At 53.8% G+C, this 27,044-nt stretch overlaps 7 protein-coding genes across 7 annotated transcripts; 2 read left to right on the top strand and 5 right to left on the bottom strand.

Annotated features, from left to right (window-relative positions):
• Positions 1–110: 110 nt before the first annotated feature.
• SODALDRAFT_302622 (hypothetical protein) lies at positions 111–1,385 on the bottom strand. Its single transcript, XM_028608929.1, has 2 exons — positions 1,100–1,385; positions 111–1,029 (listed from the first exon to the last, which is right to left on the bottom strand). Exons 1-2 carry the CDS (start codon positions 1,257–1,259, stop codon positions 338–340), a joined length of 852 nt encoding a protein of 283 aa, XP_028462258.1. The 5' UTR covers positions 1,260–1,385; the 3' UTR covers positions 111–337.
• Positions 1,386–1,987: 602 nt separating this feature from the next.
• SODALDRAFT_286560 (hypothetical protein) lies at positions 1,988–6,396 on the top strand (the record flags this gene model as incomplete). The annotated part of the gene is made up of 3 exons (XM_028608544.1): positions 1,988–2,055; positions 2,120–2,231; positions 2,302–6,396. 3 exons carry the CDS (start codon positions 1,988–1,990, stop codon positions 6,394–6,396), a joined length of 4,275 nt encoding a protein of 1,424 aa, XP_028462257.1.
• A 5,413-nt stretch (positions 6,397–11,809) lies between these two features.
• Positions 11,810–13,347, top strand: SODALDRAFT_286574 (Sodium:dicarboxylate symporter; the record flags this gene model as incomplete). The annotated part of the gene is made up of 2 exons (XM_028608546.1): positions 11,810–12,089; positions 12,182–13,347. The coding sequence occupies 2 exons, from the start codon at positions 11,810–11,812 to the stop codon at positions 13,345–13,347; spliced, it is 1,446 nt and encodes a 481-aa protein (XP_028462256.1).
• A 171-nt stretch (positions 13,348–13,518) lies between these two features.
• On the bottom strand, positions 13,519–14,297 carry SODALDRAFT_130207 (hypothetical protein). Its single transcript, XM_028606694.1, has one exon. The coding sequence runs from the start codon at positions 14,091–14,093 to the stop codon at positions 13,689–13,691; it is 405 nt and encodes a 134-aa protein (XP_028462255.1). The 5' UTR covers positions 14,094–14,297; the 3' UTR covers positions 13,519–13,688.
• A 965-nt stretch (positions 14,298–15,262) lies between these two features.
• SODALDRAFT_286541 (glycoside hydrolase/deacetylase) lies at positions 15,263–16,738 on the bottom strand (the record flags this gene model as incomplete). The annotated part of the gene is made up of 2 exons (XM_028608542.1): positions 15,263–16,012; positions 16,175–16,738. The coding sequence occupies 2 exons, from the start codon at positions 16,736–16,738 to the stop codon at positions 15,263–15,265; spliced, it is 1,314 nt and encodes a 437-aa protein (XP_028462254.1).
• A 2,408-nt stretch (positions 16,739–19,146) lies between these two features.
• On the bottom strand, positions 19,147–21,269 carry SODALDRAFT_331584 (HMGL-like-domain-containing protein). The gene is made up of 5 exons (XM_028611488.1): positions 20,844–21,269; positions 20,354–20,724; positions 20,194–20,274; positions 20,061–20,128; positions 19,147–19,940 (listed from the first exon to the last, which is right to left on the bottom strand). Exons 1-5 carry the CDS (start codon positions 21,058–21,060, stop codon positions 19,334–19,336), a joined length of 1,344 nt encoding a protein of 447 aa, XP_028462253.1. The 5' UTR covers positions 21,061–21,269; the 3' UTR covers positions 19,147–19,333.
• SODALDRAFT_364507 (hypothetical protein) lies at positions 21,133–21,467 on the bottom strand (the record flags this gene model as incomplete). Its single annotated transcript, XM_028614647.1, has 3 exons — positions 21,133–21,179; positions 21,265–21,285; positions 21,365–21,467. 3 exons carry the CDS (start codon positions 21,465–21,467, stop codon positions 21,133–21,135), a joined length of 171 nt encoding a protein of 56 aa, XP_028462252.1.
• Positions 21,468–27,044: the final 5,577 nt, after the last annotated feature.

Genomic DNA, 27,044 nt, shown 5'->3' with positions numbered 1-27,044 from the left:
CAATCAGACCACCAACGCGATAACTCAAGGATCACGTGTTATTAGTCATAATGATCCGTGCAGCATCTCGCAATCGCGAGCTTCGAAGATCCGATTTTCTCAAGTCGGGTCGTCAGGAAGGGTCTGTCTGGTTCTCTCGGACGGGGTGACTTCCAGTCTATGCAATGGCTCCAAGTCTCGGAAAGTAGGAGGGACTGGAAAAAGCCAACTAACTGACGATACCAATAAGAGATTTCAAGTCCCTACCGAGACCAAGTTTGGGCTCGAATGGGCACATTCCACACTTGAAGTGAGGACTTGACCATCCTTTGCGCTCATAATGTGACTCACTCCCACTTTATAGATCCTCATTGTCGTTTTCTGGATCTAGTACTATCTGCCTCAGTGCCTCATCCCGCACCCAGTCCACGCCGCTACCGACGACCACAGCGCTCGCGGTTCCCTTCATCACCCTCCACTTCTGCCGGCTCTCCTTGACCGCGGCACGGAGCGTCTCGAGCCGGCTCTGTAGCTCCGGGTCGTCACCCGCGTCGCCCTTTTTGCGCCGTTCCGCTTCTTCGGCAAGCTCGAAAAGGTCTTTGGCTAGTTCAACGTTGCGGCGGCTGGCGCGCAGGGTGTGACTTTCGGTGGTCGTGAGGGCGTCGAGGGTGTTGCGGAGCTCGGCGGAATTTTTGGCGAAGGTTGAAGATGCGGCGTCGCGGTCGCGGATGTGAGGGAGGAGGTCGCTGGTGATAAGGATTGTTAAATGCGTCGTCTCCCTTCCCTTTCCTCTTCCTCTTCCTTTTCCTTTTCTCTCTGGCTTTCTCGGCAGGCCAGAGGAGGGCTGGTAGTGAAGGCAAGCCAAGATGTGCAGACAAACGTACCTTTCTATTGGCGTGATTTGTGTGCTATTGTGCACTGCTTTGAGTATTGGGTTGGCCATCATGACACTATCCGTCGTGTTGTTCCGGAGGAGCCATGACGCCCTGGCTTTGGATGCCTCTTCTTTCGCTGTTGTAAGGGTTTCCTCCGTGTCTGGTATAGACGGATCTAATTCGTATCCAACCGCGTCAGTTTAAAACGTCCCGGAAGTATGAGTAACGCCCTTCAGATTGCTCACTTGGCACCCATTTCTGCTGTGCTTTCAGCAGGGCGATCCGGATTTCTAGTTGGCGTAGGTGATCGTACGCTTCGAGGATACGCTCCTCATCCCGGGAGAGTGTTAGGGGGGCTGGTTTCCCTGCCGACACACTGGTTTCGGCTACTGTTGAATGGTCCATCGAGATATATTTACATGTTAGATATCAAATGATACCTAGTGACAACAAGAAGGCTTCAAAAATAGTAACTGCTATGATTAAGGTACTCTTCCCGAAAACGCGTCGTTCCGGCTTCATTCTCCCAGTTCGCGATGGCTGATAGGTACGGTACATAGTACGAAGATGGCTAAGGTACCTAGTGATGCTGGGAGGCTGGGAGTGTCAAGCCACATGTGGCTTGTATTGGATCGTCCAGTAATTACGAAGTACCTACTCGGGGTCACGCGGGATGTTCACAGTCACATTGGCTGGGGTCATCAGTAGTTACGTTGTACCTTAGGGTCCTCAAGGCCAGGCTGGACAAAGACCATCGGATTGGACGCCTCGTGCGACAGCCAGCCACAGAATGGTCACTGCGTTGTCAAGACGAAAGCCTCGAGCGCCTCAACCTCCAACATCATTTCCCGAATCCTTCTACGGAGTAGTTTCTGCTCTGTCCTTCCAGACGATCTGCTGAGTGAGAGTGGAAACAAATAGCATTGTTTCCCATTACCATTACAGCAGCACCGAAGCATCCGTGTTGTGCTCGCTCGTCTTACTTACCTGGGAGCTCAGAAGCGAAATCCCCCCCGGGTGGCCTTTGATAAAATAAAAGGTGGAAGGGAATTGCGTGGTCCAAGAAGACCGACGGGCCAGTCAACCTCTACCCTATACCGGATACCGAGTTTGTTGCCGGGAAATGTCTTGGGATGGCGACTCAGGTGTTGATCGCCCACACGGGCCAGCGCCTGCAGGTCGACACCACCCGGTTCTCTTCGTACGCCAGCACATGCCCCTCACGCTATATGCTATGCTAAAATGACCAACTAACAATGCTGCAGCATTGACGAGTTCAAGGCTTCGGTCTCCAAGCAAACATCGATCCCGTTACCACATCTCGTAGCCCTTACTCCCCACGGAAAGGGCGTCAAATTACAGACGATACGCGAAGAGGTAACAGGCCTCGCTGAACCACGACGACGGGAGAACATTTCTGACGATGTTTTCTCTTATCACACTCTAGGCCGAGATATACATCTACGACCGAAATCTAACACAAGCAGACCCCTCCGATCCCAAGACACCCTCCGTCCCCGAGTTGCCGAACCCCAAACGATATGCTGTTCCCAAGGCGCCGGACTACATCGATGATACCCATGATATGTCGTCATGGCAGAAGCTCTGTCTCGAACGTAGGGCATGGGCCTTGGGCATTGCGGACGACTGTGCGCGACTCGCAACCGCTGCCCGAGAACGATATGGCGAAATGGACGTCATGATCAAGTGCCTCGATGCAGCTGTCGTGAATCTGGAACATAGCGTGAAACAGATCGAGCCGAAGTACGCCGAGTTGAAGAAGTGGGCCGCGCCCGCTCTGGAAGAGCATGTACGGCTGGCGGCCAATTGGGAGAAGTGCCTCTCCGTCGCCCGGTCTGTGCCGATCTCAGCCGCGATGGTCAAGTTCATGACAGGGAAGGATATCAAGAGGAAGCAGGCGACTTTGGACGACCTCCTTGAGCTGGACACGGCCAAGAAAGCCGGGTCGCTCGCGGCGACGTCGGAAAGGAAATTCGGCGAAAAGGTCCAGAGCCTGGACAAGGCGGCGAACACGATGTATCGTGGTCTGGAACAGCTTATTTCCGAATTCGACGGTCTTGTGAGCCGCTCCGCCCTGACACATAGCGGCGAAGCCGACCAGCTCCTCCAAGACATCGAAGCCGTAGCGAAGAAGATCCATACGGATGCCCAGATGGTGCAGGAGTACACCAACAGGCAGCGTGATCTCTCCCAGGCGTCCAAGGCGGCCCAAAACCAGACGGAGCGCCTGCTTCCGACCCTGAAGCGGCGCGCCCAGGAGATGGACGACATGGTACACTACGCAACCGAAGCTCGGAACGCCATAGCGGCCGATAGCGTGCGGTGCATGCGCAGCATCACCGGCATCACATCCCTGCACAGCAACGTCAAGAGCCAGATGAACATCTTGAACCAGTCTGAGGAGGACATGGCCACGTTTGATTATCTGCGCCTGATCCATCAGCTGCCGTACATGTACGCCTCGTTCGTCTCGGAAGCGATACGCCGAAGAGAGTGGGCCGAGAAGATCAAGACCGATTCGTCCACACTGGCCAACGAGATGGCGCTCTTCCAGGACGAGGAGGCCAAGAGGCGAAGAAGATGGCACAAGATGGTCGGCAGCACATACGGTCCCGAAGAGTCGGGCACGAGCATCCTGGGGTTGGAGGTCAACCTCCTTGGCGAAGAAGAGGAGTGGCCAAACATGAGCAAGGTCGACCTGGAGGAGTTCTTGGACCATCTCCGACAGAAGGCCGCCGAGGCCGCCATCGTCGAGGAGGTGTCCAAACTGGCGCAAGAGCTAAAGGGCCCGACGAAACAACAATCAAAGCGCCTCAAGGCTTTCAAGAACGGCAGCATACACGAGGCGGCCCTGGGACGCAGCGGCCTCATGATTCGCGGCGACGATGAACTTCTCCGAAGTCTGCAAGATGACAAATCCAAGCTCGAGAACAAAGTAAAGACGGCCGAGAGCCGGGTTCGCAGGCTGGAGGATCTACTTCATAGGAGCCAGACCAGCCGCCCCAGCCTGGGATCACTGTTTGGCCACGAGCGGAATGATTCGACGTACTCGCTCCAGTCGCCTACGGTGGCGAACTCGGACGACCGCCGCTTCTCTTCGACCGGGATCGAGTTTCATCAGCAAAGGATACGGCAGCTCGAAAACGAACTGGGCGCGGAGAAGGAACGCTCGGCAGCCCTCGAGAAAGAGCTCGGCGCTCGTACCACGCAGCACGACGACATGAAGGGCCGGATGGAGGAGGTCAATTCTACCAAGAAGGACCTCCTCGGCAACATGGAAGCCTTGAAGCGGGAATTCACGGAGGAGCGCAAATCCCTTGAAGCGGAGATCAAGCTCCTCAAGGCCCGCATCGAAGACAACGAAGATGAGATGGAGCACCTAGGCGAATCGAGGGAGCACGAAAAGGCCACTTACGACCAGAGGGTGGCGGCTCTGGAGCATGAGATTCACAGGCTCCGCAAGGAGAAGCAGGACGAGACGCTCAAGTCACAGGGACAGGTCGAGTTCCTTCGGAACGAGATGCGACTACAGCGCGAGCGCAACGGGGCTCTTGAGAGGAGCGTGGAAACCATCACGGAAGAGAACAAGGCTCTCTCGAGCGATCTTCTTGCCGCACAGGATGCCAGCAAGACCCAGCTCGGAGCGCTTCGGGACCTTCATGACCAGCTGTGTTCGGACGACGGTACCGATGCGCCCGCTGATGCTGCTGACTTGATCGACGTCCTCGCCTCTCGTGCTGCCGAGGTTGTCTCCAGGCTGAGAATCACGGAGAACGACATGTCGGCACTGAAGTCGGACTATGACCGGTCACAGGAGCATGTCCAGTCCCTGAAGTCGGAGTTGGCAGAGACGCAGGAACGTCTGACGGCCGAGGAGGATTCTGCTCGGCGACTTCGCGAGAGCCTTTCGGAAGAGAAGGCCAGGGTTGCCGCCCTGGAGAAGGACAGAGAGGACGGTCGGAGCCAGTTGAGTCAGCTGCGGGCTCGGCTTTCCGACGGGGAGACGGGCTCGGAGAGCATGCGGAAGCGCCTCGACGAAGAGGAGCGACGAGTGACGGCGATGAGTGAGGAACTGGCGTTGAAGCAATCTCAGGTCGGCAGCCTCTCGGAGGAACTCCGGCTCTCCAACGAGAAGCTGCACAAGTCACAAGGGAGAGTGACGGATCTGACGGGTCGCTTGGACGCCCGCACCGAACGGGCGAAAGACCTGACACAGCGGCTCTATGCACAGAATGACCGTTTGTGCCGGCTGCTGGAGCGTCTCGGATTTGCAATTTCTCGCGAGGGCTCCTCCATGACGATTCAGAAGGTCCCTCGATCGGAGCGGGGTTCCATGAGCCAGACACAACATGGGAACGATTCGTTCGATCCGAACCAGTCATCGTCGGTTCGTCGGTCCGTCACTCTGGGCAGCCGTGCCCTTGCCGATAGCGCGGATCTGGAGCTCCTGTACTGGACGAATAGCACCGAGGAGGAAGACGAAACGGAGAAATACGAAGCCTTTGTGAGCCAGCTGGGCAGCTTCGACATGGATCTGGTGTCGGAGACGGTGTATCGGCGCGTGAAAGACGTCGAACACCTGGCGCGGAAGCTGCAGCGGGATGCGCGGGCGTACCGCGAGAAGGCCCGGACGCTGCAGAAGGAGGCGCACGAGAAGATCGCGTACAAGCATTTCAAGGAAGGAGATCTCGCCCTGTTCCTCCCGACGCGTAACCAGGCGTCGGGGGCATGGGCGGCCTTCAACGTCGGGTTCCCGCACTATTTCCTCCGCGAACAAGACGGGCACCGCCTCCGGTCTCGGGAATGGCTGGTGGCGCGCATCACGCGGATCGAAGAGCGGGTGGTGGATCTCTCGAAGACTCTGCATAAGCAGCAGCAGCAGCAGGCGCCCGACCCGGACGCGGCGTCGTCGGCCAACGGCGAGGAGGACGACAACCCGTTCCAGCTGTCGGACGGCCTGCGGTGGTACATGATCGACGCGCACGAGGATAAGGCCGGCGCGCCGTCGACGCCCGGGCTGGGCAAGTCCACGACCGCGGCTAATAACGTCGAGGCGCGGGCGGACATGCACCTGCACGCGCACGGGCACGGCGGCGGCGCGGGGGGGAGGGACAAGCGCACGAGCGTGCACAGCATCGAGGGCGTCAGCAAGGTGCTCACCAAGAGCCTGGAGAGCCGGCGCAGCAGCTCCAACTCGAAGAAGGCGTTGCCGTTCTCGGGCGCGGGGCTGCTCAAGGGCAATGCGGTCGCTAGCGAGACCAACTCGATCCGGGCGGCGGCTTCGGAGACGCCGCTGGGGACGAGCCCGCCGGCACAGGACAGCCCTGTGCTTATTACGACGACGGGGCCCCCGGGCGACGGCACGGAGGGGATGACCAACGCCAGCTCTCCGCAGAAACTAGGTGGTGGATCGGCCCGACAACCAACTGCTGCGCCCGACGAGGGCTCGTCCGCCTCCAAACCGGCGGCTAGCAGCATCAGCGAGGTACGGAACGATATGGACACCTTGTTGGGACCCTGAGGTTTCGCTGATTCTTTTTTCTTTTTTTTTATTCTCTCTGCAACCCCTGTAAGCAGCACCCCGCGCAGCCGCATCAGCAGCCGGCACGACTGCATCGTGAGAGGAGCGAGGCTAGCGTTGAGAGTCGTCAGTCCAAGAGGAGCGTGGTGTGGGGTTCCCTCTGGAACGTGGACTTGACCTTCGGCGGTGGCGGTGGCGGTGGTGGTAGTTGATAGTGGCACTGGTCACAGGAGATGGCGATGCTTTTACTTTTGATGTATCGTTACCCCTTTCTTGCCTCCCGTCCTCCCCTACCGGTACATCTTAACCGTAGGTAGGCAGACGAGGAGGCAGAAAGCGGTGTTGGTTTTGGCGTCCGAAAATCCTTGCTGCCGTCCAGTGTCCAGCGCCAGAAGGAGAGTGTGGTGGTTCTCGGTGCATCGGCGAACAGCGATGCTGAGTGTTTCATCAAAGGATACATTTCTGTGTCTCTCGCAACTTGTTGGGGGTATGCTTGGAATAGCAATAGCGCGGTGTCTTGGGTTTTCTTGTGCGGCATCACGGGCCTGTCTACGCTTCCCCAGACATCAAATATTTATCATGCAGCTGTTTGGTGGCTGGAATGGGGGAGTTTATGCTCTATCATTCGTACATGTTTCTTGTTACGGCGTCTTTTGCTCTCTGTCTCTGTCTCTCTCTTTTCCTTCTTCTTCTTTTGTTCCATCTTCTATTCCCCCTTCTGGTGTTTCTCTTCTCTCTAGCTTACACAGCGCGATCGGGACCTAGGCTTGGGTATTCAAGAGGAATCGATAGAACAAATACATTGTCAACTGCTCTCTGCCCCGCCCGTTGCCTTGGGGATGACGACAGGCCCGACAGAGGGCTTAGACAAGAGACGCGGAGACTGCGCGATTTCTGGAGGTGGACACTGGCGGACCTGGATGCAGGGAGAATGATTCGTTTGACGTGTGCCGTGTGCAGTGTGCCATCAACGCATCGTCATCGCAAGGCAGTCTCGCGACGAGAGGAGAGTGGCCGACGTTGACCCATGGGGCTGCATTCGGAGCTACTCGCGATTAGTGTACTCCATTGTCTGTACCATCGTACGACGGTAGACCAGGTCTCACGTGCCGAGGCAGGGTTGTCTGCCTTGGCTTTTTAGCTTTTTAGCCCGTTTGACGTCAATGAGGAGTGATGGGGGCGATCGATGTGAGGAACCGGGTCAGGTTGGCTTGGCTGATGAGCGTTCAACATCAGGTCAGCTTTTTCTTATTCGTACTTCGTAGTGATGATGCTCGAGTCCGGGGAATAGACCGTTGATGGATGGTCTGTCTCATCAGACTTTGTGAATCGCAACCTGCTGATCATCGGTACAGAGCCCGAATCTAAAAGCATTTACACTAGAAAAACGCGCGCCGGTTCGCGGGATCCAAAGGCCGATATTCCGGGCCGAGGACAGAGGCGGGACAGGGTGGTGTCTTCCTGCTCTGACTGGTAAATGCACAAGGTTAGGATGGTATCTTGGTCGCGTGGATGACTTTAATTTTGATTTTGGGAATTTGGGGGCGGTGGTTTGCGGTAGTCTGGGTTCTTTTGTGAGGCACTATGATAGGTAAGGATGCAGGACGAAGGACGAAGGACCAGAGGTTGATACTAGTACGCTGTAGGCCCTAAGCCCTTGTCCGAAAATAGAAGGATGGTCTGGTATATGCATAAGGGTCTCTGGGGAGAGAGCCCAGGGGTCCAAAGCTCTGGTGAGGTAGCGTAGCAGAGAGAAACCTGACCACTCGATGGAGATGAGGAAGCATCCAGTGTCTGTCTGTCTGTCTGTCTGTCTGTTGGTTTAAGAGAGCTCCGTGTTGTTTGGTTGACGCGTCTCATTAAACTCGACCTCCTTCGCTGCCTCCTGCCAGTTTCGATGGACGGTTAGAGGTTAGGACGTTGGGACGGGGAAACCCGCGCGGGGAAGTTGACCGCGTGGTCTCGGGAAAGTCTGGGCATTCACTGATAGGACCAAACCAAACGAGAGGGCAATCCCCCAATCAGTGGTGCAGTGGAACGATGCTGATAACCGGAGACGACGACCTGGTATCAGTGGAGAAGCAGGAGAATTTGGCGTGGCGGGGATAGAAAAGGCAGGGCCCCGAGAAACCAACGGCGTCGGTTAGCAGCGGCGCCTGCCGGGGATACGGGGATACCTGACTAGCAGCCGCTTGCTTACCTTATACTATAGGCACCGCTGGACCGAAGCCACCAAAGCCACCATAGCCCTTCGTTATTACAAGCATTCTCCCCCAATAAGGTGTGGCTTGAGGGACTAGTCCTATCGTAGTAGCTCCCCCTTGAACGGCAGTTACGCAAGGGAAGAAAGGACCAAGACAAAATAGGGAAAACACTTATCCCATGGTCAATGTCTCGTGGACAGCTGCATACCTTAGGGTAAGATACCTTAGTTGTTACAACGTACAATAATAAAGTACTTGGTACGTTGTTTGTGTGCTACCGAGGCATATATCTATTGCATATATATATCTGCACCTATACTTCGCAGGCGCGAGTACGCTGTACTCGTACACGAGGTCTGTGCAGGAACAGCATGGCTGTGTGCATATGCCTCGACAGAGCTGGCAGGAACATAGCCCCCTGTCTGGCTTTCTATCCGTAGGTACCTACCTACCCGGGTTTGGCTGGTTATAGGTCAGAGCTCGATGGACTGGTCAGATGTCCGAAGTCTTAGAACATTATGTTGACAGCGATATCTCTGTCCTGGCTCTGGTCAGTGCAAAATTCTCTGTTCGAGCTCTGACCTATACCCACCCCTACCCGGGTAGGTAGGTAATGAAATTAGTCTTCCTGCCTTGCATCTGGGTAGGTATCTATCTCTCCACTTCACAACACAGATACTTGAGCTAAGGTACCTACTATAAGGTACCATATATATACGATGTACGAAGAAGGCAGGTGCTGGTCACTGCATTATTTTGATTGTTGGAACCTAAACCAACCCAAGATCCATCACGACTTAAATGAATAAAGACCTAGCCCTGACCTCTCATGAAAAAGCGTCAAAAAAATCTTCATAGATACCGTCGCCCTCTCCGTTGATAAGCTGATAAGCGATAAGAGAAGAACCGCGCTGTTTCGGATGTACTGTTTGTAGGGGGAACGGAGTGAACAGTTGGGGAGGAGTATAAAGTGCCCGTGGAAAGCCTCGGCGGCATTCCTCTCCATCCAACCTTCCAACCCTAACAACCCTAATCATGGAATCGACCAATAGGCATATGGAAGAGTGAGATGAGCCTAGTGATTGCCGGCGGATTGGCTCAGGAGTGGGGCTATGTCCGGCAGCTACTTTACTTTTTAAGTTAGTTCGCCGCTGGGTTCCAACTTCCAAGTTTGGTGTACGTTGTATACGTGTACACGTACCCGTCCTCCGTACTGGGGAAGTGCTCCCCAGTTTTCTATGGGAAACGTTGCGTATCACCGACGCATTTCTTCTTTTCCACGACAAGTAGAAAACGCCTTGTGTTGGAGTCGACGATATCATTTCCCCGAAGATATCCGACCTTTTTTCTTTCTTTTTTTCTTCCTTTTGGTTTGGCTTATTTACACTGTTACGTTTCGTTTCGTTCAGTCTCCCATCCCCGTTTGGCGGCCAAAATCTCCCGAAATGATCTACAAGCACGTAAACAGTGCCGAGATGCAGCCGTCCGCGGCCTCTCTTCTCTGTCCAGCAATCGATCGCCATCTTCTCGCGTACCCGTTCTCGACCGGCCGGTGTAAAACCAAGTCGGTGGCGGGTGGATACTCTTTTGCCAACGGGCTGGGTTTCTGGACATTCCCATGTGGCCTCTTTTCTTTTCCTTTCTTTTTCTTTTTCCTTTCCCCCCTCCCCTTCCAGTCCGCTGATTCCTTATTCAGCATGTGATGCTGGTAGTCTTACCTGCTTTCCGCCTAAAGGAGGGGTTGGCCATCGCAACGCATTCCTCGATGCACCTGATTCCACTCGCGACGACCGTGTGACAAGACTCGACAAATCACAATATGTACGGGCGAAGACCGAATCAAATCATCATGGCGTCGGGGGTAGTTCCGAACTGACGCGAGAAGAAATAAAGCACGTTATTAAGAACATTCAAAAGAGACGGGCTTGTTAGCGTGTTCTTATCTTTCTAGAAGCCTTCTCTGACCCGATACTGGCTCGAGCTAACGAGCTACACGGTACACGTACGTTGTACGTTGTACGTTGTAGGTCGTTTCGGCTCACCCCGCGCAACCCACACCCCCTTTTTCTTACTATTTTAGCCATTCTTTCTAATTAATCTCCGTTGTCTTTGTCTTTTACACATTTGCAGTAATCAACATGCGCTCGCCCAGTCTAAAAGGGGTCCTTACAAGGCACAAAGTATTGTGGTATTTGGTATCTAACCGACAGAAGACGCACAGCGTACGTTTGTACTTTTGGGTCCCTCTCGATCCTACCCTTGTCCTTGTCCTGGTTCCTCCGACGTAAGGTGGGTACAACGTACATTGTACATCATCCAGTGGGTGGGGGGATGCGGGGATATGGCTCTTCACCTTCCTTTCGTGGGCCGAGCATGATTAGCACGCCTTGGCGAGATATCCTGCTCGGTCTCACCGTCCAATCCCTTCCTTCCGTCGCCGTCCGGCTCCATTCCAGCTACTAACCCTAAAAAAATGCCACCCACCATTCCCTTGGTTGCGTTGTACATTGTATGTACGTGTATGTATGTACTCTTTCAGCCTTGGCCGACTCCCTTTCCCGAGTACTGTCGTGTAACTCGACCAAAGGAGACCAAAAGGAGACGAGCACCAACAGTCCCCCCCTTGATACCCTTGGCCTTGGGGTTTTTTTTTCGTTGCCCCATCCAATCGGTCAAGCTGTTGCTGAGAGCTCCCCCTGTCTCCCCTCCCCCTGTCCACCCTGCCACGGTTTTCGCCTCTTTGAGATCGCCGTTGATAGCGACGAAGGATGCGTGGTCCGAGTCGCATGGCATTGGCATAGCTCCCCTTGTTTCTCGATTCCGTCGTTGCGCCACGGCTTGGGGTTCGAGCTAATCATCTTGGTCCCTCCCCCCCCCCCTCCTGTGCTTCTTTCGTCAAGACCCTGCACACAAGGCGGATTCGACCAGGACCAGACCGTCGTATCGCATGGTGTGTTGCGCTATCTGCATGATCCTAGAACCGCGTCGACGGAATATATAGCCCCCCCTACTTCGGTACCACCGCCCACTGTCCTGTCGGGTGTCACCTTATCTTCTCGTCCCTTTCCTCTTTTTCTTCTTTTTCTTCTTTTCTTCTTTCTCCTCCTCCTCGCCTCCTGTCCGGTCCGATCCTCTTCACATTTCACCACGTCTCACATCGCGACGACGCCACCGCTTTCTTTGGTCAGGACAAGATGGAGAAGCCGGCCATGGGTGCGACCGACAACAACGTCAAGGAGAGCTCGTCTCTCGACCCGGCCCAGCAGCCGCCAGTGTCTGCGGGTTCGGCTGTCGAGGTCGAGGAGCCTCGCAAGCCGTGGTGGCACCCGGTCATCGAGCCGGGTTCCGCCGTCCAGATCGTCATCGCCGCCGCCATCGCCGTTGGTATCGGTATCGGTGTCAGTGCCTCCGTCGACGATATCCCACCAGCCGCCCCGGCCATTCTCGCCATCCCCGGTAACCTCTGGTTGCGCGCCCTCCGCGCTGTTGGTACGTTTCTTTAGGCTCGCTTTTGAGAAGGGGGACGGGGGCTGTTTTCCGGTGGATAACCCGGCATGCTGACGTTGTCTCTCTCTACATAGTCTTACCCATGATCATCTGCGCCATGATCCTCGCCGTCCAGTCGCTTCGGGAGATCACCAGGGGCGGTGCTATCCTGGCCCGCTGGACCGTCGGTTACTATATCCTCACCACCATCGTCGCCATCTCCTTCTCCGTTGTCATGACTTCGCAGGTCTGGGCTCCGCTCATGACCGTGGCGAGCGACGAGTCGTTGGACCGCGAGGCCAACGGCGTTGATAACTTCGCCGACCGCGAGAACGTCCAGCCTCATGACGTCGTCGTGACCCTGTTTGACACCCTAATCCCCCGAAACATCGTCTCGGCCCTCTCCAACGATGACTTGCTCGCCGTCCTCGTCACCTCCATCGTCGTTGGCTATCTCATCCGCCCCGACCGCGACTCGTCCATTCTCCGGGTCGTCAAAGAGGTCAACGACATGATCACCCGCGTCATCGTCTTCCTCATCAAGCTCGCCCCGATCGGTGTTTTCTTCCTCATCTTGCCCAACATGTTCCGCCTCGACCTGAACGACGTCGGCACGAACCTCGGCTACCTCATCGGCGGTGCCATCAGCTCCATGATGATCCACCTCTTCGTCATTCTTCCCCTCATCTTCTTTGCCTTCACCCGCAGGAACCCTTACCCCTACTGGGCCAAGTCTTCTGCCGCGTGGACCACCGCCTGGGGTACCGCGTCCTCCGCCGCCACTCTTCCCGTCACCCTCCGCTGCGCCCGCGAGCGCGGGAACCCCAACACCGTCGTCGACTTCGGCGTGCCCCTGGGCTGCCTGATCAACATGGACGGTACCGCCATCTACTTCCCGCTCGTCGTCGTCTTCATGGCCCAGACCCAGGGCATTACCCTCAACGCCGGCGACTACATCCTCGTCCTCCTGCTGTCGACCCTCGCTTCCATCGGTACCACCCCGATCCCGTCGTCTTCGCTCGTCCTGACCGTCATGATCGCCACCTCCGTCGGCGTTCCCCTGACCGGCATGTACGCCGTCGTCGTCGCCATCGACTGGTTCCTCGACCGCTTCCGCACCATGACCAACGTCTCGGGCGACTTGTTCGCCGCCGCCATCCTGAGCAAGGTCACCGGCATCACCGATCCCGAGATCCTGACCGATGACGAGGTCGGCCAGGTCCGCAGCAACACCGTCCGCGACAACATGGACCGTGTCTAGGAGACGTTTACCTGTTGCTTCGTTTATTTTTTTTTCTTTTCTTCTTTTAATGGTGTGACTGGCGAGGTAGAGAGGGAGTGGGAGAGGGAGAAACGAGACCTCTTCCTGTGTTGGCAGATAGAGCGTGGAACATGAGGGGGTGATGAAGGAGGAGTATCTGTTTCTTAATGACCTGATCTATATACCACTTTACCACTGTACCGTTTTGCCATTTTCACTTACGCTTTCACCCACACGTCGCCTTGAAATGGGTTTTGATGGGTGCTTGGCGCATTATTGGCGTCCCACCTTGGTCGCATGCCGTAATGCTGTAGGCCCCGAATGTCATTCCCTTTCCACGACTAACCAGGCGGTCGTAATGTCAAAGTTGTAGGTATCTCGACAGATTTACGAAAGCCAGTCAGTGGGACTGATACTCGCCTACGACAAATACCTTTGATCGTCCTTGACGCACTCCTGACAATCCAGTTCCAGTGATGATGCTGAATCGAAAGGCCGGGGTGGTAGTTACAGGGAGTGGGATACTCGTGACCTGTTATTTGGAGTCTTGGACACGCTAGGTCAATCAGGGGCCGACGGTCTATCCTTGGAGGCTTGGAGCGATGGCCAAAATAATAATAAAGAAATAAAAACAAAAAGAATAAAAACAAAAAGAATAAAAACAAAAAGAATAAAAACAAAAAGAATAAAAACAAAAAGAATAAAAACAAAAACAAAAAGAAAGAAAGAAAGAAAAGCATACACATATGTGGAATGTCTGCGGGATGTGGTAGATTGAAGCCGGAGAGGTGCTCCCCTCCACACAGCTGGGGCAGGAGAAGCAGCTGATAACAAGTCTGAGCTTGTCGCTGCCGTATAGCTCTGGAGATTTTGTGAGAAGAAGCAAAGTTGACACCGGCATAGCTTCCCCGGAGCTCGGACCCCCCTCATCCTGGCCTAAGGTACCGCATGCATATGCGGGGAGACACGGGTACTTCATATGTATGTACCTTACTGTCGTTCGGACGGCCTCCCTGGCCTAGCCCGCGTCACTTCATTTGACCATGACAAGGTTGATGTGTTCATTATTAATGGCATTAGTAGTCCAATGAGCGTGCCTGATGGCTGTCAAGCTTTGGTTTCTTAGCGGCGACTCCGGGGAGAACCTTCCGCGATGGTGCCCGGGTCTAAACTACTGGCGGCGGGTAGATGTGGCTGTCAAACGGCACCGAGGTCTGTGATGATAAAGAAGAAATGTCGACGGAAGAACAACAGGTCGGGTGACAGCGAAACATATTTTTTTTTTCGGGCCTATATCGTTCCCAGTCACTCAGCGGCAGGCAGATAGACCGACGCTAGGTGACCATACGTGCTGAGGGGCATGCAGGCAACGGAGAAAGAGAAAATTATTGGAGGCAAGATGCAGAATCAGCCTCTGGAGTAAGCAAAGCGCGCGCAAGTCGAGGGAGGTCTCTGAAAACAAAACGTAGATACATGATACATGAATAATAAAGTACCGTTAGGAGGGTTGTTGAGGCCGCAGAACAACAAATTCCGCAGTGGACAATGAAAAGGAAAAAAATTCAGACCGCCAGAAAAAAATAATCATTAAACTGCGAACGTGCTGCATGAGATTTGCCAATCGGGGCCGGGAAGAAGCGACCTCGTACGTCCACATGAACGTATTGGTGTCTACAAGGCATATATACCCATTGAAATACAGGTGATGAGTGGGAGTATGTGCATGACTCTCCGGGACGTATGCCGACCAACAACCGTAAAACCACATCGCTTTTCCAGGAAAACCGGGGTATATGTTGCTGATGTACGTCGTATACCGCATTGTGCGTGGACCGTCCCAAAAAGCCTATTGCCGACATGAGAATGAAAAAAAAAAAAAAAAGTGATACACCCGCCTGGTAAAAGATGGCGCATCTTATAGCATGATCCAGGCGGCGACACCGAGGAGCAGGCCGAGGACCGACGCGCCGCGTGCGGGCAGAGGCAGGGCGGCGGCGCTATCGTCGTCGATCACGACAGGAGCGGAACTCTGCGAGGCGGGCTTCGAGCTGGACTCGGATTCGTCGGTAGCGGCGGCGGACGCGGCGGCGCTGGAACTGGCGCTGGCAAAGGTGGTAGACGAGGTCTGAGTCGGAGATGGAGACGAAGAGGAAGAGGAAGAGGAAGAGGAAGAGGAAGGCGAAGACGGAGACGAAGACGGAGACGAAGACGAAGAAGCGGCGGTGTCATCGGAGGACGAGCTCGTGGGAGAGGCGTTCCCCGCGGTGGCGACGTTGGACTCGTCAGGCCGCGGTTCCTCGGGCTCTAGTTCGATGTTGGCGTGCGGCGACGGCGCGGGCTGCTGCTCCCGGTCGTCGGTGGAGTCGGGCCTGGAGGGACCGGGTCTGCCTCCTCCGCTGATGGCTTCGCCGGACTGCGGGTTGCGGTACCAGTTGCCGGAGGGGTCGCCGAGGCAGTCGCCGAGGGTGACGAACTCGAACCCCTTTTCTTTGCCGACGTCGATCATGTACTGGACGAATCCGTTGCCGGTGAAGGCCTGGACGTCGTGGGCCAGGACGATGAAGGACGACGAGTTGGGGTCGGCGGCTTCGACGGCGGCGGAGTAGCGGGCCTTGGAGTCGGAGCCGCCGTTTAGCCAGTCTTTGGTGTCGAGGTCGTAGTCGGCCTGTAAAAGGTTCGTGAGTCATGGACTTGGGATGGGAAAACAAGAAAAGATGATATAGGATACACGTGAAAAAGACAGAGAAAAAAATAAGAAAAAGAAAATAAGATAAAAAAAAAAGATAAAAAAAATAAGAAAAGAAAAATAATAAAAAAATACACGTACGGCATGGTAACCCATATCACCAAGCGCCTTATAGCATTCATCGTCACACGAGCTGTAAGGGGCGCGAAAGTAGGTGGGAATAACACCGAGAATCTTGGCCAGGGCCTGCTCGTTCTTCTCTAGCTCGTCGATCTTCCGGTCGTAGGAGATGGTGCTGAAGTCGGGATGGCGGAACGAGTGGCTGGCAATGTGATGGCCCTGGGTGTGCATGTGCTGAATGAGAGAATCGTAACTGCCGGTGGTAAGCCCGTGGGGACCATTCTTTCCGACGACGAAGAACGTGCCCGGGACGCCGTTGTTGTCGAGGGTATCGACGATGCCGGCCGTGAGGGGACCGGGCCCGTCATCGAAGGTCAGGGCGATTTTGCCGGGGGAGGTGCACGAAACGATCTGAGAACCGTAGGGGACATTGCCGACGGCGGGACGAGAGACGGCTACAGCTCGGTCTACGAGGGACGCCTCCCTCTTCACGAGAGGGAAAGGGAAGCTGGGGGCGGCCGTGGCGACCTCGGACACGGCGGCGAGGGCCGCGAGGAGAGAAAACGAAGGAGCGCGAAGAAACATTATCGGAAGAAGAACCTGAACGAGAGTATAGGGTCGGATGCCCAAGGTAGTGAGCGACTGGAGGATAATGCCCGTCAATGGCTGGCACGGCCAAGGCACGACGACGGAAAAGAAGGTCCGATGGCGATGAGGGCCGTGTAGAGAAAAATGCATCAAGAGACCCAAAAGAAGGAAAGAACTAGCCAAGAATAGGACACACCAATGATTTTATACAACTGTACACGTACATACAATACTTACATACAAGAAGGGGGGAAGTATTTTGGTTACCTGAGTTAAGACGGACAAGCCAAGGAGGAAGGCACGAGGATCCGAGGCAGGGGGCCATGCCTTGACCAAGCCCCTATACTCCGTGCGGGTATCCATAATAGAGTTGTCCGGTCACTTAACGTGGGACATAAGGACATGGGGGCATGGATGTGTCACGGCGGATACAATGTAACGAGGCGAAAAGCCGGCCGGCCGGCGGGGCTACATAATGCGGACAGTCTGGACAGAAGCGCGGACGAATAGACAACGGATCCGAGGGGGGGGCGGGGGGTGACATCCGGGGCGTACAACGGTACAACGTACAAGCCTGTGTCAGCATGCTTGCGGGATTGGGCCGGGAATCAGGACCATGATTCGTGCTCGAAGGGTAAGACAAGGGTTCGGACGAGGAAGCTGGAGGTCTGAAAGTCTGGGACGAGGTCTGGGAGGCTTCAAAGTGACATGTCGGCGAGCTCTATTGTGTGAGGGCAAAAGACCCTGGATCCCCTGACACGCCAAGACGAACGAGGACGCGGACGGATGTTGTGCCACAAAACCGACGGGCTGGAGTCAGCCCAAGAACCAACCAACAGGGATCGTCGAGAACTGAGTGGATGGACGGTGATTCGCACTGAGAAGATAAGGGATGGGATAGCCGAATGAGATTTGTGAAGGACCCATATATAACGTCGGGCAGAGAAGAAATTGGAGAACAAGAATAACAGGGCATAAGAAGAAAAGAGGAAGACTTGGAGGATCAGGATTCTGTAAGATCTTCCGCGAACAGTCACGTTACAAAACAGTGGTGGGGGGAATAGGAAACCCGAAAATCAGATATTTCGTCATGCATCGGAAACAAAACTCGCAGGATTTACGTTGACTTTAAATCTCTGCATTTGTCCGGGCAAATATGCCGTGACACGAATTTATCATCTGCGTCCGGTGTTTTGCGAGGTATTACTGCGTAAGGTACCTTATATAGGTACGGTAGTGTTCACGGTGTATTTATGGGGTATTTGTTCGCAATTTTCTAGTGCTTACTTACATACGAAGCAGGGCTTCGGCACAATCACCAGCGCCTCTTCCGTACGCCACCCCCATATCTACCGGGCAGTAGTGTAATGTGTAATTACAGCTGTACCTGTTCCCTAAAGTATTTCGACGGTCCCTCATCCGCTGTCTGTGAGGCTTGCCCTCGTACCGGTCTATCCTACCTAGGTACACAGAGGTATCCACCTGCCTGTTTTACCCAAAATCGTGCTGCAATCCTACAGCTAGCTGAGTAAGGCAGGTACGGTCACGAATCCCATGGGCTGGTAATCCATGATGTATTACGGAGTCCTGATGATACTTTGTAGTGAGTCGCGAGGGACATTGAACGTCTTGCCGACAGGCTGTGCAATGGCCTAACCTTAACAAGAAACCTGTCCGCTCGGGCTAATGCAGGTACCTGGTCAACCTGGTCCTCCAAGGGCTCGTTATTGGCCCACAAGAATGTGCAACGTGGTACAACATACAGACGTGCGTTGTACACACACTTGGTATTGGTTTATTTACGGCGCAGAGATTTGGGTAGGGCAGGAAATCTCCGGCCCATGGGTTCGTCCCCTGAACGTAACCACCCCAAGAAAGAGTTGTGATAAAGATGGGGCTCTGACAAATCGCTGGGTGGGAAGGATTGCGCTAGCCTTTTTGTCTCCCCCCTCCCTTCTTTTCTCTTCTCCTTTCTTTTTCCTTCGTCTCGTCCCTGTCTCGCGGATGTTTCCATCCTCGCCTGGCTCCGCCAAAGAACCCAACCCAATTCCTCCTTGCCTTATTATAAGTTAGTCACAACCATTCATCCGCTCGAACTCGGTCATCCAAAGAAGTAAAAAGCAATTCATAGACTCCTTGGCAGCAGAGTACAACGGTATTGTGCTGATGATCCACCCGTTGACACGTTTGCTTTTTTACTCTGTCCTTGGAGGTGTCTTGGGACGAGGTCCGAGCATGAAGAGGACGACGTGTCAAGGCTTTATTTAATAAGGCTTTTCACCAAAAGGCTTGGTGAGCTCGGCGGCGCCAGCACATGAAACCTGTGACGCCGCATACCTACCCTACGGATACATGTTCACTCGAACATCAATCAACGATCAAGGTCTCTGGAGGGTCAACAACGTAGAGAGATGAGGATCGAATTGTAAGTAACGAGTGTAGGCTACCTCTGTCCGTGGAGCTAGATTTTGTTCTTTTTGCCCCCCTTTTGTTGTTTCTCCTTTTCTTTATCTTTTCTTTATTCTTCATGGCCTCGAAAACAAAAGGAACAAAACAGGAATCGCATCTCGGTGCCACTTTTATCGGCCTGGTTCAATTGAATGAACGTCCAGTTCCATCAAACAATCGCTTCAACGAGGCCGAGGGATTATTGAAGGGGATTTCCACCCCGACAATGTCGGCGACCAACTGCTCGAGGTACTCGAGCTTCTCGATCTTGTACTTGTTGAGGATGTACTTGCGATCCGAGGGCGCCAAGCACGCCATGAGGCCGCCGAGGGACGTGATGCCGTTCCGCTCGCCGATGCCGAGCACCGTGGTGTCGATGTGGGTGGCGCCGACCTCGAGCGCCACGTAGGCGTTGGAGACGGCGCAGCCCGTGTCGTTGTGGAAGTGCGTCTCGATGTCGCAGCCCACCACCTGGCGCAGCGCGTGGATCTTGTCGAAGACCTCGAACGACGTGGCCCCGCCCACCGTGTCCGCGATGCCCACGCGGTTCGCTCCCAGCCCGTCGACGAGGGAGTACAGCTTGAGGATCTCGCCAAAGTCGGAGCGGAACGAGTCCTCGCCCGAGAAGCGGATCTCGATGTTGTTCGCTTTGACGTACTCGATGACTTCCTTGGCCTTGGCCGCGATGTAGGCCATGTCCTTGCCGTGGGAGTGTTTCATGAGCTGGGAAGAGGTGCCGATGCACATATTGCTGTGTCCAGACCGTCAGTTTTCCTGTTTTCTGCCACCAGCTTTTTCTGCATGGGATGGGTTGCGTCCATGGGAGGAGGGGAGGGTGGGGAGGTGGGTGATGAGAGACAAGACGACGTACATTCCATCGACGCCAGTCTGAACGGCGATTCTCGCGTCGTCCATGTGACAGCGGATGTGGCACAATATCTAAGCTGTTGTGTTAACACCGAGTTCATGCCACAAGGCGTATGGATTCCCGCATGAGAGCTTACCTTGGCCCTCAAACCCAGCTTGCAGAGAGCCTCGCAGTCGGCCCTCGACCGTTCAGAAGCAGCCGGCGACGTTACTTCGATCTACACGTATGGTGTGTTAGCTATAAATTCTCACGGCTTCTTCTCTATGTGAAAGGATGTTGTTACAGGACGGCCATACATATTCGACACCGAAATCATCCAAGGCCCGGGCGATTTGGATCTTCTGTTCGGTGGTAAAGTACGCCGTTGCAAACTGTTCGCCCTCCCGCAGGGTGCTGTCGATGATGCTAAAGTTGGACAGGTTGCCGGAAGAGCGCATGGAAGTGGCGACGGTGCTAGCCCCCTCCTCGGAGCCGTCGTCGCTCTCGCGCGCGAGGCTGCCGGCGGAGGACGAGCAAGCCGACGAGGCCCTCCTTTCGGTGGCCCCGCCGCATTCGCCAAGCTCGCGCAGTTGAGGATGCAGAGTAGTGAGGTTGAAACCGTCCATGTCGACAGCAGGGTTCGTTATGGGGGTCTCCAAGTCACCGCCCGGATTGCGTGATGAACGTCCTGTATGAGGCGAGGAGAGTCAGCTACCAGCATAGAGCACACAGCTGCGGCGTCGAACAGCGCCCAATGAAGAAGGAGGGTGGGAATAGGAGGTAGGGAGAAAGGGAGTGCTCTCGTACCCTTGACGTTCGGGTCCTCCTCGCCTTCACCCTCAGCCTCAGCCTCACCCACGCCCTCGCCCTCGCCCCCGACCCCGACCCCACCCTGACCATCCCCGTGGGCGCCCATACTACCGCTGCTGGCGCCGTTCTCCAGGGTATGGCTCGTGTGGTGGCCGATCGGGTGGGTTGCTTCGCCTCTAATGCCGCTGTTGCTGCTGCTGGCGCCATTCCCCATGGTATGGCTCGTGTGGTGGGAGATTGGGTTATCGGCTGTAGACATGATATCTGTTGTAGCATCCGATGCTATTCAGTCCTCGTAATGAAAGTGGAAGTACCAGGTACACGCCGAGTGTTCTGTGCCGGATGAGTAGGTGAAATGTCAGTGGATTTTTTTTTGTCTTTTTGGACTGGAGGGGCAGGTGGTAGTTATTATGCGTACTCGGGATGTTTTGTTTTGTGACTCACAAGAAACAAAAACAGGCCGGGGGGCAAGAAAAAAAAAGAAACAAAAAAAAAGCCCCAACCGTATGAAATGTCACATCGTCCAAGAGCCAACGAAAAGCCCAGAAAAGCCACATACAAAATCGCATCGCGTAAAAGCCACTTGGGGCGTAGAAACTGGTGGATCTGCGCCTGCGACATATGTTGTGGACTGGTTTTGCCTCCGACCTCGGTAACAAAAAAAAAATTACGTTGTCCCTCCCAAGCTTTCTTTCTCCGCCTCTGTACCCCTCCAAAGCCTATTAACTTAGTAATAAGTACCAATCTTTATCCACGGGCCGCACCGCTACGGGACTTCAACTGATTCCCGGTGTACACGTGTACAATTTTTTGAGCTTCTCTCCAGCGCCACTACCACCGCTATCATCAACGACGTCCTAGGTCGACAAAGATGACGGCGAAGAAAGGGGGAGCAGATCAGAGTCATTAGACTACGATTTTGAACCCCACCCCCCGTCTGAACCAATACGTAACTATAGTGTACGTTCCCTCCTTCCAAATCTGTCTCACCCCAGATGCTCCCGCGAGCTGATCTGGTCTCACATTGAGATGAGTCTTGCCTTGGGCGATGCCCTTACACCAGCGTGATCTGCCGGGAATCGTCCAATATGGTCGCCCCCGTGGCGATCAACACAGTCTTGGCAGTCTTGGCATCCCTTTTGTCTTGGATTTTCCAAAAGCCGGCCCGTCGTCACTGGTCCGGTGTTGCTGCCTCCGTTTCGGATCCCTAGATTCGTGAACGCCCTCAGAACTGATGTCGGGCTTAGGGTATTTCGGATATACCACCTTCCTTGTCCGGGGTGCCCAGGCTCTTGGTTTCGGGTCCGAACCGAGCTCGTAAAGCCTACCTTCTGTTACATGTAAGTACATGTACATTAACGGGAGCACAAATCTCAGTCACAGTGACCTCTAACTTTGCTTTTTTTGCTTATAAGTTATGAGTTCTATGGACTTCAAGTCCTCCAGGCCAATGACAGATCCGGCCGAAAGCCTTTCCTTCGAGATATATTCTGCTGGCGGTTGAACTGACGCTTGGTTTGATTGTACCAGATCAGCAGCAGTAGCTGTGGTCTGCGGAGATGTCGGTACACTGAACTTCGAATCATGATTGAACTACTGTATGCCCTGTTTCTTAGAACTCAGTTAGGAGTGAGAGCGACTTGGCAATGCGTTGTGCTCCCGTGGAAACTGAAAACTGCCCACCTACCTAACTATATCCATGTCTGTTCCGACGTCTCTGTCCTTCGACTCCGGACTCTCTGCCACCCGATCTCATCCAGTCTTATCTAGTCCCGTCCCGTCCCACTAACGAGCATGGGAGCAGGCTTCCCCTCCCCTATGCACTCCGTTGCGTTTCATTGCAGTGGCGTATGGGAGTCTTGATCATTCGCCCCAATGAAAACCATGCCTTGGGTAACATCGATACGAGCCACGAGAATGGTGAGGCCACCAAGTCCAACCAGGACTCCCGAAAACATTCCATGCACTTTGAGCTTCGCATCGGATCCTAAACCAAGGAACGGTGCTGGAGTCCTTCACCCCGCTTGCCGACCTTTTCTGCTGTCCATGAAGCAGGATCCCAGCATACATCCGGGGAAGGGGGGAGAGGCTATTGATGTACCTGTGCATACAAGGGAACTGGACGAATGTTCCGCAGTGCTGTGCTGAGACCTTCACATTCTATGTACTCCCTCCTATTCGTTTTGTTCATCGTGCAGTCGATGGATTTCTCGAACTATATCAAGGCATAAGCCAGGCTTGAGCTTCACTTCTCGAGTCAAGCCAGCCTCCCAAAAGCCAGAGACGGAATGATAAGCATAGTATGAATCGCTTGAGCACTCTTTCGTACACAGCCCTCTCAATCACCATGGACCAGATGGACTGGAGTTTGTAGATATATACCTCTCTCTCATGAAAGCTAGGCGTCTGCAGTTCTACACCAAGTCGTGAATCTCATGATACCGAAACTGCGTCTTTATCCAGGTTAACTTGTAGGACCCAGCGCCTTGAGGCCTGCTCCGCAATGCGCTCGTAATATCACCGGATCACCTGCTTCATTAAGCCCAAGTTCATGTCCAGAAGGACAGCGTGGGTCTTTCGAGGAGTGAGGAGTCTTGCTGTCGGTGCCCAAGGGCCAAAACCATTTGATCTCTCGGAGGATAAACTCTTTTCAAAACGGCCTCAAAAAGATTCACGGGCCCCCGCCACGCGGCGACGCCACTAATAGCGTAGGTGCCCCTCTTTTGGCATGGGTCGGTCCGGGCTAGAGTGCACCCGGGATGGTTGCAGCCCGACCAACACCCGGCCGGCGACATCAGCTGGGTGGGGTAAGGTAATTTAGAAGCTCGCCGACTACCCGAGGTACCTACGGGGGCGAGGGGGGTACAAGTCAGAGCCCAATAACTGGTCAGACTATTGATAGTCTTAGAACTGTATATTAACAGAAATATCTCTGCACCGGCTCTGGCCAGCGCGAAATTCTCTGTTAGGGCTCTGACCCATAATCACCCCTCCCCGTTAGGTATATGCTCGTCAAGCTACAAGGTAGACGCCGACTTGTTGGGACCGGAAGGACCGGAAGGACTAGGTCCTAACCTCTGCGGAAACCAAATTAAGCATAATAACAAGCTCAAACTCTTAGTTCCTGATTTGATAAGCAACGAATAGGAATCCTGAGATCAATGGCAGAAAAAAAAATCGACCATTGGTCTCTTTGCACAAAACGTTCTGTGACAACTGTAAGCGAAAAATGACAGGATGGGTCGGACGAGCTGAAAAGAGCCAAGGGTGCATGTGTCTTAGAGAAACGGGCAGTACGCAACATCCCACAGGTTAAAGGAGTTATATAAGCCTCAAAGTTCGTTGGACGGCCGTTTTGCAGTTGATATAATGAGTAGAAGCCCCCGAAACAAGAACCGGGGCAGCTGGAGCCAACAAGTGATAGTGCGTCGGAGGAAACAAAGCGGCAACTCCACCACTCACGATTCGGGATGGCTCTGCGGAATTCGAAATGCCTAGAGAAGAAGCGAGAGTGTGAAAGTCTCCCAGTTGGGCCAACTGAACGAAGCAGTGCCAAGGTTAGGAATAGAGATGCAGAATGGGCCACAGGCACTGCAATTCCGGTCGTGTCAGTGTATGTCCATGCCGAGAGGATAAAGTCGATATAGGGCGACGTGAATCATGTAGCTGAACTCGTGATGGACTGAGTGGCCCTGGGGTCACTCAGGCCGTGCTCAGAACTCGGAAGTCTATGCTAGGTCATGTTGGAGCTGGGCTAACCTGTTCAGCCCTAAAGCAGGATGTCGAGTAAGGTGAGGAAGAAAGCAAGCAAGCCTGAACGCGGGACGTCGGTGGAAACGGAGTGCGGATGAAGGACATCCGATGGATGACTCTTCATTGAACGAAGGTGGCACTATCAATATAGTGTTTATCATTAAGAGAGCAAGTTCTCCGGATGGCATGTCTGTAAGCTGATGAATACTTAAAAATTAATGGATGGAAACATTTATGAAATTAGAGGAAGGACGAAAAAACGAAGGTCCCCTCCAATACTGGGTATCGCGGGGGGGCAACAACATATCGAGTAGCTGGAGATCGTGTTCTGCGAGATAGAAAAGACGGACATTGGAAATTTGAATGTGTTGAATAACCTGTGTTGAGGGGAGGCCCAGGGGGCGAGGATGTTGGCTTAGACTGGTTAAACTCATTCATCGCATAGCTTCAGGGGCCCCAGACCTTTTTACCTAGTACCCCTTTCGTCGCCACATCGTGTGGTTAACCGTGTTGTTTCAAGAGCAATGATCAGCTGAACGGGGGCATAGAAACGGAAATGACCGAATCAGGCTTGTCATCTTGGTCGCCCCCCAAGGAAAATAGTAGGCGGCCAAGACAGGAATGATATAGACTCCAGGGGAAACGAGTCCATGGACCCCATGTAGCTACAGTAGGTAGGACATAGCATGCCATGTTGATCCGCCACGTGCAATTTGAACGATGTATCATGCAATACGGAAGGTAGTGGACCAGACTTGACTGGTATCCAGATGACGCTTTTGTTTAAGCGGCAACCCCTTTCCCTTTTACACCGAACCCACAAGCCGCAGTCCTCATCCTCCCCTCTATAGCGTGGATCAACAGGGGTCTCTCGCTTGCAGCGGCTCTTAGAAGCAAGCACCGTTATATATATATATATATTTGTTTTGGGCCAGGCCATATTATGCCTCCCGCAGTTTAATATTGGTTACTATGGTGCATGGATCCAGGTTTTAGGCTCAACTTGCAAGCATGACGCATAAGCCATGTATTAGTACGGATGCATACTACTTCCTGCACTGAATTTCCCGACGTCGATATATGTACGTTATTAGGATAGGCTATAGCAGCCGGGGGCGGGAAGGCGTGGATATAGTCCAACAAAGTGGTCAGGAAGGTGGAGGTGAAGAGGTCGAGAGCTAGGTAGGGCATAAATCATATGATGGTATCTTAAATTGACTGATCAGTATATGCTTAAGATGCAACCACAAGCCCTTGTGCTTCGGTCGTTGAACAAGCGCAAATCTTTCAACCAACTTACTGTATATCATAGTACTTAAGTAGGAGGTTTCTGTAAGGTCTGTTGAGACAGCGAAAATGAGGCAAACTGTATCTTCGGTCAGTGATAGTGTTATCAATGTCTTTGACCCTCAGATCTAAGGTGAGGATTGAGGAGTGGATACGTGAGAAATGCCGGTACATCATTGACCTTCCCAATGGACGAAGAGACACTGCCAAGAATAGTGTTCGGGTTAAGAGAGGACCATAGAGAGAAGTTCCCGGTAGAGTAACGCCTCTCGCGGTGAATTAGATTGTTTATGGGGATCTAGATTCGGATTCGGCCGCGGTGGCGGTGGCGCCGACGGCAGGTGTGTTGGCTTAAATCTTGACTAACCATGTTGGTTGGATGCATGTGTACTCTGTGGGTCTTGGCCGAACCAGAAGAGTTATTCATATACGTAAGCTGGAGTAGTATAACTACTACCTAGACGTTGTTGATAATTTATTCTTGTTATTATTTATTCTTGTTATTTCCCTCGGCAAGAAAGAGGAAGACCAGAGAGCGGGCTCAAGGGGTATCGAGTGCTGACACGAGATCAGTAAAGCCGACGAAGTGAACTTCACAGGCTATACTCGAGTGGAAGCAGGGTTTCGGGAGATCTGCGACACACTAAGGCGTTGGTTGTGACCCCCTTGGGAAGGGAATGAATCTGCAAGTCTACTGCTGTCGGGGCTTTCCGAACCTCATAGGCGACCCGACAGGTTGGATTGGCCGCGGACAGAAGCCTTAGCGAAGACATTAAGAAATCTGGAGGTGGTGGGTCTGGGCCCTAACGACAGTCTCCGCAGCCTGTTTCCATCACGATGGTGACGTTAGCGAGTGAAGTAGAATCAAATGCTTGGGCACGTGGGCATAAAGCCGTTGAGGAGTATTGGTAAAGACGGAGAGACCGAGGGCACGGCACGGCTATAAGGACGGAATAGGTAGACGGCGGCTAGCAGTTAGAAAAACATCCCTAGCATACCCGAAAAGCCAAGACATATAGCTTCCAAGGCCATCCTTGCCAAACGTCCCATTGGGTATGGATATGGGTGAGAGGAGGCGTGCGGGTAATTAATTGTGCCACAGCTTTGTGAGTGGGACAGCTGAAGGACCTCAAAAGTGCATGTGATTTTTCATTTGTC

Source organism: Sodiomyces alkalinus, assembly GCF_003711515.1.
Source record: "Sodiomyces alkalinus F11 unplaced genomic scaffold SODALscaffold_22, whole genome shotgun sequence".
NCBI lineage: Eukaryota > Fungi > Ascomycota > Sordariomycetes > Glomerellales > Plectosphaerellaceae > Sodiomyces > Sodiomyces alkalinus.
Note: the sequence above shows the minus strand (reverse complement) of the source record. Positions and strands in the feature narration are given on the sequence as shown.